This window comes from Boleophthalmus pectinirostris, unplaced genomic scaffold, assembly GCF_026225935.1.
Source record: "Boleophthalmus pectinirostris isolate CB_2022bp ecotype Guang Dong unplaced genomic scaffold, ASM2622593v1 HiC_scaffold_655, whole genome shotgun sequence".
Classification (NCBI taxonomy): Eukaryota; Metazoa; Chordata; class Actinopteri; order Gobiiformes; family Gobiidae; genus Boleophthalmus; species Boleophthalmus pectinirostris.
The window spans coordinates 9479-23765 of NW_026571459.1; the positions used below are offsets into that span (position 1 = coordinate 9479).

The 14287-nt window shown below is 38.8% G+C and overlaps 2 protein-coding genes across 2 annotated transcripts; one reads left to right on the top strand and one right to left on the bottom strand.

Moving 5' to 3' along the window:
• Window positions 1–480: 480 nt before the first annotated feature.
• med10 (mediator complex subunit 10) lies at window positions 481–2137 on the bottom strand. The gene is made up of 4 exons (XM_020932768.2): window positions 1884–2137; window positions 1713–1796; window positions 1164–1266; window positions 481–1057 (listed from the first exon to the last, which is right to left on the bottom strand). The coding sequence occupies exons 1-4, from the start codon at window positions 2003–2005 to the stop codon at window positions 962–964; spliced, it is 405 nt and encodes a 134-aa protein (XP_020788427.1). The 5' UTR covers window positions 2006–2137; the 3' UTR covers window positions 481–961.
• A 465-nt stretch (window positions 2138–2602) lies between these two features.
• ube2ql1 (ubiquitin-conjugating enzyme E2Q family-like 1) lies at window positions 2603–13404 on the top strand. The gene is made up of 3 exons (XM_020932901.2): window positions 2603–2800; window positions 3301–4188; window positions 10746–13404. Exons 2-3 carry the CDS (start codon window positions 3484–3486, stop codon window positions 10875–10877), a joined length of 837 nt encoding a protein of 278 aa, XP_020788560.2. The 5' UTR covers window positions 2603–2800; window positions 3301–3483; the 3' UTR covers window positions 10878–13404.
• The last annotated feature ends 883 nt before the right edge of the window (window positions 13405–14287 follow it).

A 14287-nucleotide genomic window follows, 5' to 3' on the forward strand; every position in this document is an offset into this window, starting at 1 on the left:
TTATTAATTTTGATCTGTTAAGTAATTTGGGTTACCTAGGTAAGCACTTTCCTTTATACACATCTGGAACTGCTTTGCTGAAACAGAGAAACTCACCAGGCTATTTGACCCATAATTGTGAATAAACCATTTGACAAATGACCCATACTTAAAAGTATTAAGATGGAGTATCTGCTGACATGTGCTTGTCCACTAAGCATCTCGAAGTTACAGTAAGAATATAGACATTTCCTTGGAGAATGGAGAAAACTTAACGCCCTTTGTAAAATTACAGTATTTCATCCCTCACAATGGATCCTTCCTCTAGGGTTTTACCTCAATACAAATGAAGATACCAAGTCATATGAAATGGTGGCCTTGCCTACAAAGTGAATATACAAGTAAACAGTTGTCTGTCAACAACTAACTGGTAAAACAGAACATTAAAATGATAATCAAAGAATGGAAATGCTGAAAGACAGGTAGTAAAGAAAGAAGCAGTTTGTTACATTGGTGATTTATTTACAAAAGACATTATACAAACCTGTAACAAATTACAAAAAAGAATCCAACAGAACCTTTAAATAAGTATGTGTGGCAAGTAGAAATTTGACCTTTATAGAAAATATGGTAGGTCATGAAGGAACTACAGTAGATCAGGGGAGGTAATTCACTAAGCATGCAATGACAGAAAGGGTTTTCATATGTTTCTTATCCAAATATCTTAAGTGATTGGCACCTAAGTCACTCGAAGAACACACAAAAGAAGTCTGCTTTAAATCTGCCTTGGTTGCATTTGCTTTGACATCTTCCCAGAGAGAGGGATGGTTGAGTCAAACTGAGTCAGCACTGAAAATCCATTTCATGTGGTGCTGGTCTTCAAATACAAGAATTAAAAATCGCATCATTTTGGCAATCACTGCCAAAATGTTGGGTTAACTGAGGCATCAATTAACAGTTCAATAGGCTGTAGTCAGGATCACTAAGAGGGAGGGTCTTCTGCACGCATTGCCTTATATTTGGCCATGTCTTCTGGAAACACTTTACTGAGCTCCGAAATTAAAAGGCTCTTGAATTTCTGTAACAGACAAATTAAAATGTGTACATTTAACATGCTATGTGTATCAATTCTTGTAATACCCTTATAAGCAAATTATATGTTCTGTATAATCAACATCTCTTACCGTCATGGTGTCAATTTTGCCTTTGACCTGCTCATTCCTGGCCAAGGCTCTCTCCAGACACTCTTTAGTATACAGCTGTGGATTTCGCCCTTGATCAATATATCTAGACAGATGATTATAAATTTCAGCTTCAGAGATATATCTGTATAAGTATATTTCTATATTACATTTTTACTTGTACATGTTTATATACCGTAATTATGTCTTATTTGACAGCAGTCTCTTGCTATTTTTGCAGTTGTTTTTTTTTTTTTGTTTGTTTGTTTTTTAGAATTTATTATCACCATTAAAAATTTTGCTCTTCATTATTATAATATATTGTGATGTGTGAGCTACTGTGTCCAAATAATTTCCCTTGTGATCAATAAATTTTGTCTAAATCTCTAAGAAAAGTAGTTCATTGCATAATAGACGTATGATTACAAGTACAAGGTGATTCTAACAAAGCAGTATTTCATTATACATTATATGATATGGATTTTACTTCTTTTCAATGTAATATCCAGAACAACAGAAAATTTGTATGTTGAAGAGATTCTGATGACTTACTCAAAGACCTCCAGCGGAACGTTAATCTCGTGTAGCTGTTGACGGCATTTCTCTATATCTTGCAGTCCGGAAATCATAAAATTTCTGTAATAATGACATACATAAGTATAAATATAACGCAATACTTGCCGTAAGTACAATTGTAATAACATGAAAGATCGTCTGACTCACAGTTTTTGGTTGAGACCCGCTTGGCTGCTCGGCTGGAAGTCACTCACAATGATTCCGAGTTGACGAATATTCTCGATAAATTTCTCTAAATGCTCCTCTAGGTTGTCAAACTTCTCCGCCATATTCTCTGACTGTATTAATAAAGCGATATGACTGAAGCAGTGGGGTGAAAAATGTATTTTCTATGTAAAAAAAAATGCCTTTAAACAACTAGCAATCGTGTCCACTGCAGCCCCATTGTCAGACTGCTTTACGGCAAGAGTTGAGCCAATAAGCTGAGAAAAGCCCCGCTGTCATAGCAACGGCAGGGGAGAATGTATCGCCATACAAAATTTAGAGACTGAAAGTGTCGTGCGATCGGCTTTTTGAGAAATAGATTTCAGATTTCATTAGATTTATTTATTTTTATTTGTAGATTTGCTTTTTGAGTTTTCATACTGTCCGTTTTGAAGTTTGAGACTTAATATAACCATTTGACTTTACGTAATGGCATGGCCAATCAGTTAAATTAAGGTCCTTATTCATCATTGATTATTTATCAAATAAGATCTATTTATTAACATGCTACATTACATGGTATATTTTTGCATGTGGTTTGGCGTCCCTTCGTCTGAAATTTTATTAAAGTCAATTTACCTCAATTTTCTTTATTGGGTTTACTTGTATTGGAGACTTTATTTTGAAATACACTCTCACGGGCCTGTTCCGGTTGGACTCTCTTGACAGACTGGATCACCGGGGGTGGTTTGTCCTCGCTCGCCAGCATTTAAACAGGAGCTGGCTGCCGCAGCAGCACACCAAAGCCTCTGCTCCTTTCGCCGCAGACTGCCTCGGTCACTGGCTTGCTATTTGGAATAGACAATTGGTTTATTGGGATCGTGTCAACCGAGCGTGACGAGACTGGGAAATAGAGACTGGTAAGCGCTGGGCGAAAGAGCAGCGATGGGGATCTGCTGACAGAGGACGCACACAAGATAATGGTGTATGAGTGTCGGGATACCTCGACTGTGTGTTGAAATCTTTTCGTGTTTGCTTGAAGACCAAATGTATTTTTTTCTTTGTGGCAACATTGTATTGCTTTATTTCCAGATTTAGGCAAAGGTTTATTGATTTTTCTCATTATTTCCAGAGTCCCTGAGGACACGGCTGTGGATCCTGATCATTTGTGTAAATGGCTACCTGGGGATGCTCTATTTCACTGTTTCAGATGACCCGCGTTTGTTTTCTCTTTTTAAACAATCTTATTGCTCTGTGTAGCCTATTGTTGTCTTGTTTTATTTTGCTTTAAAAAACATGTAGAAATATTTTAAGATCAAGCTTGTGCGTATCTGGCCACTGCAGTGACTGTAACGTCAGCTCTTCTCGATCTGTCTACCACACTGATCATCTAAATAATGTCTTTTTGTTTGCTTCTCAGGATCGACGTGTCGAGATGGTGCACTGACGAGCGCAGGCTGCAGCGAACGGAGGGGATTGCGGTACAGCAAGGTTAATAATCAGCGTCAATAAAGGTCGTCTGTGTGAGCAGAAAGAGACTCCAAAGGGTGAATCTCGCCCCTGTGTGGGGAGATCGGCGGATAAGCAGAGATCTATCAAAATTATGGCCACCTTACTGCGGAAAATCGGTCTGATCCGACTGCACGACCGAGACACGGAGGATCCAAAGCATCACCAGGGCTCGCTAAAGGGCACCAAAGGCAATCAGAAGAATAACGCTAATAAACACTGTCAAACCGCAAACGAGACCAACATCCTGAGTACTCCGGAGATTAAAGCTAGGAAGCTGGACCAGCACGGTAAAGACAAGGCGCCCGGAAAGGATAAGCAGGGCAAGGATGCTAAGGAGAAGCAGCAGACAGGCGGAGGCGGGAGTAAAGCCACCAGTGCCTCGTCCATACCACCACTGGCGCCTCACCGGCAGCACTGCACCCAGGTCCGGACACGCAGGCTCATGAAGGAACTACAGGAGATCCGGAGGTTAGGGGACAACTTCATTACTGTGGAGTTGGTGGAGGACAACCTGTTCGACTGGAACGTCAAATTGCACCAAGTGGACAAGGACTCGGCCTTGTGGCAGGACATGAAGGAGACCAGCACTGAATATATTCTGCTTAACGTCACCTTCCCCGATAACTTTCCCTTCTCTCCACCGTTCATGCGCGTCCTGACGCCACGTTTGGAAAACGGCTACGTTCTGGACGGTGGGGCCATCTGCATGGAGCTATTGACCCCACGAGGATGGTCCAGCGCCTACACTGTTGAAGCGGTGATGAGACAGTTCGCAGCAAGCCTTGTGAAAGGACAGGTGAGATCCCGAGTATATCATTCATCAAATCTCTTTTATTCCCACCAGAAATAAATTGAGTGAGTCTATGTGTCATTGCACAACATGACTTTTTGCACAATACAAAAAGACGTGTAGGGATTTGGATGTAGATATTTATTATAACACATCACACTCTTAAGGTTTTAAAGGTAAATAAAGAAAGTGTCTAATTCTTGATCTATTATCTATTTTATATCGAACAATGAAAATGAAGACAAAGCAATAAAGCAATATAATTAAATGTATTATTGTAGAACACTGGTTGCTCCAGAGGTTTCCTCACCATGTAGCCCATAACTGCAAAGTCCCAAGGTGGCCTTAAAAGTATTCTGTGCTGATAGTGTACTGTGTAGGTCCAGGCCACTGAGTTCTTTACTCCTCCTCTTACTGCATTTGAGACGACTGTGAATATTATTCATCTTTAGGTGACTTAACAGCGGCCATTTCATGCAACACCCAGTATCTCCTTGATGCCAGCTCTATATGCAGCAGGCTTGCTTTGCTTCCTTTATCGCCTCTATAAATCAGCACCCCTGACAACAAAGACCTGCTTTAGCTGGCAACAGAAACATGCCTCTGCAGACTTAATGCACTGTTACAATATATTTACTCCTATCAGAGTAAGGATAGGGATCTCCCAACATGTATCAATGGTCATGAACACATAAAGATCCAGGTGGTTTAGTGACTGAACCAGTGGCGCATGGTGACTTAGACTGACTGGATTATGTAATCCTGTCAAATCCGTTATTCACATTCATGCATTGCAGCATTGGCATCAGTTTTGATGAAAATGACAGTTGTACTAAATGTGTTTTTGAGGCTAACACACTTAAACCAGTGACAGGGCCATATTTTGTGCTAAAACGTTGTGATGTGTTCATTGCTTTGCACTTGCATGTGTAGAGCGTCCCCTTTTGTCACCGGTCTTTTGACGTCAGCAGCGTGACAGTGTGTGGCGTTGCAGAGGACCTTATGTAAACCGTCACTGGATTCTCCTCACTCCCCCCTCCCCCACTTTCACGTTTTTTGACTTTGATGATATAACTTAACAGGGACAGCGTGGGGGCATTTATCATCTGTCGCAAAAACAGATTATGTAAATTCAGCAGCCACTGTAGGGGGAATCAGAGGAAAAAGTGTGTTTGTGTGTTTATCTTGGTGTGAGGCTAGCGCTGCAATGCTCCCTAATTATGCTGCAGTGTCGTCGTCCTCCTTGAGATTGCAATGAAAACAATATTGATTAATTATCTCCGGGAGGGTGTATTTCTTTGTTAAACTGTTGTCAGTGTAGGTGTCTAATTTTGTTGGGATACATGACAGATGAAGTAAATAAAGCTTCCTAAAAATATATCAAATATTTACTACTAGGACATCCGTTGCTTTTGACGGTGGTGACAAGTTTAGAAACCCCCTCTATTTTTACAATTTTGTGTGTGGAGAGGATGTTTGCCAGTCAGTTTGCCAGTCAGTTTAAGCTCAATAATAGACATATGTTTACCCACAGATGTCAGATAGCTGGGTACACTGTGTGAGTGGATCCAGCTTCCAAAATAGGATTGTTCCATGTCCCGTGAGCCTATTTATAATCTTATCAAATGTTATTTTAATCATTATGGAGGTGGCCAACATAGTAAATATGTTTTTAGAGAAAGTTGTCGAATATAATTGATACAATCCGCATTATTTTACACTTATAAGTTTCCCTTTTGTATTGTCGTAGCTGTAAATATAGAAGTGTAGTCTAAGCTTAGAAATTGATCTGTGTTGTCTGTGTAGCCTTGGCTGGAAACTAGACCTTTTCCATCTACCACCATTACAGCAAGGGCCATATGCTCTTCATGTTTCACCGTCATTCGATATTTTCGGTCTGTTTGAGTGAAATACTTTTTAATTACAGTATTTTAGTCTGAAATATACATACAGTGCTTTTGCAAATTTCTTTATCTACTGACAGTGTGTAATTGAAGTTTTGCAGTAATGGTAATATCAGTAGTATTATATGTAACTATTACTTTCAATAGTTTCACATTTATTCCACTTATATGTGTAATGAGTATTTACAGCTCTAATTAAGATTATTTAGTAACAGTGATCATCAGAATACTTTAAATTTCTAATGCCTAATTTAATTGTTAGTAACTTTTCAAGTCCTTATGTTAAGCCGACAGTAAACAGTAATTATTTTAGTTTGCTGTTAATGATTGCTATTATTCTTCATGCTGTCAATACACTGAGAGGGTTCTAAAGTGATGTACTCATAGGAACTTCACAGGCAAGAACTGATTAAAAAAGTACTTTTATCCTATTGACCCTGTCCTGTCCATGCAGCTCTCCTTTAGCAATCAGATCATGATGACGCCAGTATTGACTTGTATGTTTATTCCAGCACATGTCTGAGTTATGCAATCTTCCCCTGTCCCCCCAAAGCTACTTTCCCATGATGCAACTGTGGCTCGCACAACTGGTCTGCCCATTGACTGAGCTTCATTCACACGATTAGCCAGCAGCCACTTAGCATGAGTGTTTCAGAAAGAGTCATTTTAGCTAGGACTAGATAAACACTAACATGGCTGATGTATTAGTCCCGAAGCACTTGTGGGTTATAAGTTACGCACTATCATTATTGTTCACACTAAGATATTTTTACCTCTTGACTATATGCATCTTTGAGTGCATCACCAAGCTATTATTGAGAATAGCTGGGGGCATAGTAGCTCTAATTAATGCTCGATTTCCTCCTTTCATGCCAGAGTTGGACTTTTATATCGTCTTGTACCAACACATTGGCAGGCATAGTTGCAGTCATTTGCACAGCACGTCCTCCCTGTCTGACTTCAGTTTTTTTGATCTACCTCAGGGTCTGACACACTCTATTGCTGTGTTCGCTGCACGCTTTGCAGCTCTGTAAACAAGTCTGTCTTATTTATTATCACCAGCACATTCTTGTAGAGGACAAAAAAATAAGAGTTTTGTTGCATGTAATAAGGCTCAGAACAATTTATTTAATGGAATTCATCTTGGAGACCACTTTCTTTAATCTTGCTTCAGGCATATAGTGCTGCGTTTATTGGGGTCATCTTGAGCAATTTCAGCTACAGTGGCTCATATGCCAGATCAACACTTGGGCTTTTTTAGATGGATAATAACTAGTGGTGATATAGCTGTTTACTCTTTACACACAAAAGTACAGAAAGATTACTTGAAAGATGTAAACACAAGTTTCGTCTTTATTTTTAATCAGTTAACCTTTGTTTGGTTTGTTTTTTTTGCCCACCTCTGCTGTTGCTATAACAGTTTGTCCCATATCAAAATGCCACATTACCTTGTTGTCTAATATACTAGCCCAATCAGATAATTAATGATTGTTTTGTTTCAGGAAATGCATTAAGATTATAACTGAAAGGTGTTTTCCTGCTCAGATAGTCACATAGTTTTTGTTGTTGTTTTATAGCAATAGAACCTGCATCCTGTAGTTGGCAATGGGAGAATGGAAAAATATTAATGACAGTAGTTAAATAATGAATCTTTTGAATTGGTAAAATGCTGCAGAAAAACATTACAACAAATTGTTTAAATAACAAGAACTTTTTTTGAGGAGCATTTTGGAAAGAATTTCAATTAGCATGAATTTAATTTTCTCTCGGTTGGCAATTAGGAGAAGCCTTTCAAGTTGTGTGACTAAGCTCTGCTGTGGATTTAGGACAATTGTGCAACAGAAACAGTATAACCCTAATCTCAGGACACTCAATGCTGTCTGGTCTGTTATCTCCTGGACAAAATGCCATCTTATTATAGAGCACAGTTAACCACAATTTACCTATGTGGTGGCTTATGCTATATCATTAAATTAGGTTCAGTTTGATTTGTTAGGGGCTCATTTACTAAATAGCATTCAAATTGATGTTTTTTTAATGCCTGAATGCTATTGTGGGCTGTAGAATTACCAGGGACAGTGTGTGCCGCCAAATGTCATGAGTTTAGGGCAATGAATAAATTCTTCAGGCATTTGCATTTTGATGTCTATAAATGAATCTGCTTCACTGGCCCTTGGTGATTTTACATATATATTTATGATACAATATACCATTATTTGTTGCTATTACTATATTCAATATATATAGGTGAGGTCGTCTGGTACTGTAACATATTTTGAATGATTTCTTTTTGAAAAGCTATTGAATGATAGCAGCATGTTTACTTCAGTTCAGTAGCACATTACTGTCAATAGATCAGGTTGCAGTGTGCCAGTATTCCCCTTACATTTTATACTGCACTGCACCATGCTCTGGACTCACCTTCTTACAGGATTTCATTAGTATTGCTTTCAGTGGGGAGCCTCTGTGCCATTTTGTCTCTGCCAGGGAAATACTCAGGAAGCGGTGCAGTGTTTCAGGCAGGGTATGTGTACAAACAAATACAAAGAGCTTGCTGGCTTATTACGCATCGCAAGATATTCGATTTTGTCCAGCAAGCAGACGGAGAAGATATTATTTAATATTTACTTTGGAAGGCAGTTTGGGAGGCATGGCAGTTGGAACTCCTACTCTCAGTCAGGGCTAAGCAGTCAATAGAATTTAATAGAGATCAAAATCTAGTAATTTAGAGCTTTAGAACAGAGAGGTCTACAGGAAATCTGCCAGTAAAAGCATGGGGTTTGGAGCAGAGTACAGATTTAAAGGTGCATTACACTATGTAACTTTTCTGGTAGATGTACCTGCTAAACTCCATGTAGATGTTATTGTTTTTCCCTTGTGCTACAGTATGACTTTGAATTTAACTATCTCAGTGGAGACAAGTAGGCCACATCACCAAGCCAACTTACAGACCGGATCTGTGGAGAAGTGGGCCCGCTCACAGTAAGAACACATGTTTTGGTGGTAGTTTTCAGAAATAAAAACAGTAAAAAAAAAAAAATAAAAAAAGATATATATATTTTAATGCCATACTGTGGAACATCCCAAGTAAAGCAATGACCATGAGACACGCAGATTGCAGACACACCATCAGAAAAAGTACACAGTGTAGCTTTAAGAAATTTTTATTTTTTGTTAAATAGCAATCATTAGAATTCTATATTGTTTATGTTCCAGAAATGAATGTGGGAAGCCTTTTTATTGAAAATTGGGATGTGAGGGGGAAAAAAGATTTGTATTTTTGTCATATCATCTGAGACCTATGTGCAGGCCTTCTGTATTAGTGTGTGGTTTTGTGTACTCCAACTTTCTCCCGTTTTCCAGATTTAAAAATGTTGGAGAAATGTATTAATTAACCACATGCATTGGGAAATGACTTGTATGTTTGTCTGTGCCTACCAGAAACTGAGTTATAAAAAACATATTTGTCAGGTCATAACCCCTGGTGGTAATGCATGGATGCTGATTGTTCTGGAAAGATACTGCACTTAGGAATCACATTGTCTGACTCACACCCCTGTCGTGACTGTCACAGAAAAGACAGTTTTCCTCCCACACTTTTTCCTGAGGGCACAGAAAAATAGACAGAGCCTACATTTCCCTAGTTAATTCATTTATTATTAGCCCTAGCCTGGCTTTGGAACAAGGCACACATCATGGGAGCTTTTCACACTGTGTACGAGTGGTCATTTATTCATTTTCTTTACATTTAAAAGCTTTTCATCATTTATTGCAGTGGTTGAATGTGGAATTCCCTTCTCTGCCTTTTCCAGACATTGTACTTCCTCTTCAGATTGGACGTGACATCTTAACAGCCCTCTATCTGCCTTTAAACATTGATCTAATGTTGGTCAACTTGAATCCAGACCGTTTGTGAAGATGTCCCCTGCGGCATGCTGTTTGAATCATGTTCACGTGTGCATCTCCAGTCTCTATGTTGTTAAGAGCTTGGTTATTGCCTTTGCACAAGTGATTTATGTCTAATGGGATCATTTAGTTTTATTCCCTTACGAACTTGTTACAGTACTAAATGTTCTCTGAAAAATGATAACAGTTGTGAACTGTGAATATTACAATCTTTGCTAAGCATTGGTATAGGCCTAATATGCACAGTATTAGTTATTAAACAACAACAGGCTCGGGTCCAGACCAAATTGACTGAAGGTGCATCCAAGTTTCAAAGGGGTGCAATTACATTACTCTTCCATTAAGACTAATTATTTTACCGGCCTAAAATGAAAGTGCAAACACTTTTACTAATGAGATTGCAAGGCACCCTTTTGCACCCTGTAGACCAGGGCCTGCGTTACAATCGGACATTTTAGTTCTGTCCTATCTTACTATCCCATATCAGATATTCTATGAAATCATATTCAAAACTTCTTTTTAGTTTTGGGGGTGTACAAAGAGAGAGAAAGGGGCTGATGTTCCAGGGTGTTAGGGGCCTAGAATTAGACAATTTTATCTTACCACTTATCTCTATTATTCTCTAACAAAACCGGTCCTGTGTGAGCCTTCTTGCCACAGGCTTTTAAAATTAATGGACGGCTCTACTCAACATCCTGTACTGTACATCTCTCTCCTAACCTTATGTCCTCTTCTGTCCTTTTTGTCTTCTAGGGCCGTATATGCAGGAAAGCAGGGAAGTCTAAGAAAGCATTTAGTCGCAAAGAAGCGGAAGCCACCTTTAAATCACTGGTGAAGACCCACGAGAAGTACGGCTGGGTATCTCCGCCTGTGTCCGACGGCTGAGGGCTAACCTGCTAGCCCTTTAGCGCTAGCAGGCCCACCATGGCTAGCCCCTTTGACATGCAAAACAACACACCATGCTAACTCAATCTTCAGCACATCTCACTCAACTCATTTCGGTGTGTTTGTATTATAATTTTGGGGACGTTATGAATCTTTTGGGAACATGCAATCATCATCATTCTATTTTGTCCTATAAGACTTTTAAGGCCTTTCATGGTGTGTGTTGTCACCGCTGGACATTAGCTGGGAGTGCACATACATCCAACTCTGTCTTACTGTTTTTTTGTTTTGTTTTTCTGGTAAATACACTTATGCACTTGCAGTTGAACAAATCAGACTTGATGGACTACAAATGTGAAAGACTACTGAATGACAGATATCACCTCATCCCTCTGTCCTCACTGATCCGACATCCCATTTTTGTAGTTTTTTGTCCATTTACATATAAATGAAGCTGTTAATGTTTAATAGACTGGCAGCCCATTGGCGTTCATTAATTCACTATGACATTCCCTCCTTTTTCTCTTTTCTTTCGGCCGTGCTATCCCTCACAGTTCGGTGCAACATGAAGATTGTAATTTTACATACTGTACGATTCCTTTCTTTCTCTCTATTGTTCTTGCCGTCTCTTGTGGCTAAATTTAGCGCTCACTGTTGCGTAGACGGATTTCAAAAACGAAAGAAAAATATGTTACATGTTGCTTTTATGCAGAGACTTTGTATGATAACTAGAATGACTGTCAATCACCTCTTTTCATCTGCGTATAATCTTTTGTGGGTGTGCGAGCGTGTATGTTGGAGAGGAAGAAGACTGTAATTCCCATGATTTAGATACCAGATGGTACAGGGCTAAAGTAGTATGCGTGCGTAAACAAGGGAGCTAGCCCTTTACACAGAAAAAATATGATTTACTGTGAATTTATTTAGCTTTTTTGACTGTGTCCAGACTGAGTATATGTAATTGTGCTACTACATAATCTTCGTCTCTCTCATGTAAACAAGTAAAGGTCAGTAGAATGAATGTACACTTTGGGTCATTTCGCCATGCGCACAAACAAGCCCGGGCACATACTACAAATGACTATGGAGGGAAAATTGGTTTGGGCTTTGAATGATGGCAGACTGACAGCCAGTGCGGAGAAGAGCAATCCTGAGTGCTTTCATCTTCTCAGAAATGTCAGGTAGCGCACAAAATGGCCGTGCCACGATTACTTAATAGTATCCAGCTAGACCCTTGTACGGATGTTATATTAACTCCTAGCGAAAAGCATTGGTCTTAATCACTGGACGTCTGTGCTACAATGTGCTCCGCCTTGTGTTTGTTTTCCTATCTACCAGTTAAATGTCAAAAGCGGAGCTGCTAATTGGTCTGACATTTTGGGCTGAGCATCATTAGGGGAGCACAGAGGGATGCAGAATGGCAAGGCCCAGGAAAGATCGTTTTGTCACTTCTTGCTCGCTGTAGTTGTGAGGAGTCAGCCTAGAACTTCTACAATACAGGCCTAAATACTCCCTCAAATGCTATTGTCTCTGCGTGTGTAATTGTTGTTAAATTCATAGTCAAATACATATGTAAAATAATGATAAAACACGCCATCTGGTATGTAATCATGTGCAAACACCTGCTAGTCCTGTATGAATCTGGCTAGTCATTTCAGGGTCGTATAGTGTTCTCTTGGCTTGGAGAAAACTGTCAAGTATTGTTACAAAATATCTCAGAAAGCTGAGTGTTTGAGAATACTTTGTGATATAGTTTAGACTGGTAGTTTGCAGAACCACTAACTGGGTGAACTCTGATAATGTTGTAATATATCTGCATGTGATATGTGATTGGTAGCTAGCTACTGTATATCTTTTTTCAAGAAAAGCAAGGGAAAAAAAAATCAACATCTGGAGAAAACAAAAAATGCAAAATGCTTCTTTTCTTGTACTTATAAATCTTTTTTGGATTCTGTACTGTATGTATATGCTTTATTTTTTTCTTTCAAAGGCGTCCTACAAAATGTCACATTGTGTTATATGAATGTTTGTGTTTTTATTTATTTGTGGTTTGCCAAAATGAAGACTTGAAGCATGTTGCAGGTATTGTCACAAGATAACATGAAGAAAATGTAAAAGTGTAATGTAGAGATGATGGGGAAGGTTAGCTTTTGTGGCAGGACTCCAACTTCTGAAAGGATTAGGAGCTCACAGAAAATCAGTTCTCTCCGCTCCTAAGAACCAGGTGTCCGCCATGATGTCACTACTGTCCCTTCCCCATCGTGATAGCCCAATGGATTGTGGGAAATGCAGTCATCACATTTGGACTGAAGTCTCCCCTAGTTACAGATTAAATCACAGTATAAAGATGCTTCAAATCTCTTGATAAAGAATTACTGTGCATGTCTGACCTTTAATCTGTTGCTATGGGCAACTTCATGCCACTTGAGTGTTTGGTCGAGGCCAAGGTCTTAACATTCAAAAGGTGAAAGGTCAATGCAAGACCAAACAGGAATGTGCAATAAAAGTTACAGCTTATTTAAATTGACATCATTGCTTGTGATTTTGTGCTTCTTTCCTTCTACAATGTGATATTAATTTAAAAGTTGATATTGGCATTGCATATTGCTAGAGAAAAACAAAAAGGATACATCTAGACCTGTAGTCAACTAAAGAAATTCTTGGTCGACAAAAGACATGCTCTGTTGATTGACTGAAAAGGGTGGGGCAAAGGTTCTCAAAACTATTACATACCTAGTATGTATCTGACCCAAACTGCACTCACAAGACTACACCTGCATGGGAGTTTATGCAAACTATTTATTACTATTTATACAGAAAACTGAAATTGTGTATTTATATAAAGAAAATGCAGATTAAACTGCCAAATGCTGTTGCTTCTCCTAGTCCATTAAAATCTAAATTTAATAATTAGTCAACTAATACATGTTTTGTTTGACTAATATACAATCACCTGATTAAAAGCTACATCACAAACCTATAAATTTGGCTAATTTCACTTGATTCAGTTTACTGTACAGGTTTTCCACACAATTTTTTTCAGCAAGTAATGTCCTGGTCCCAGACGTGTTGTGTGCATGCTTTCTTTGAGAGCTGTAAGGTAATGTTTAAAAATATTCCTTTTTTATACAAAAAATATTATTGCAAAAATGTATTCATTGAATGCAATAAAATCAGAATTTAGTCACACACAGATGGTTGAAAAGCTGTGTGCTCACTACCTGCTCACCGGTGTCTAGGTGAGCTCTGCATATCATTAATCATTACCCCCTTGACCTCTGCGTGGACGTGCCCGCATTCACACACACAATTGGCTGTAACAAATATGTTCATTATCCATCATTTGCTCTATGTGGTATCAAAAAAAACATATTCAGAAATTATGATACAGTAATAAGTTACAAGCTGCA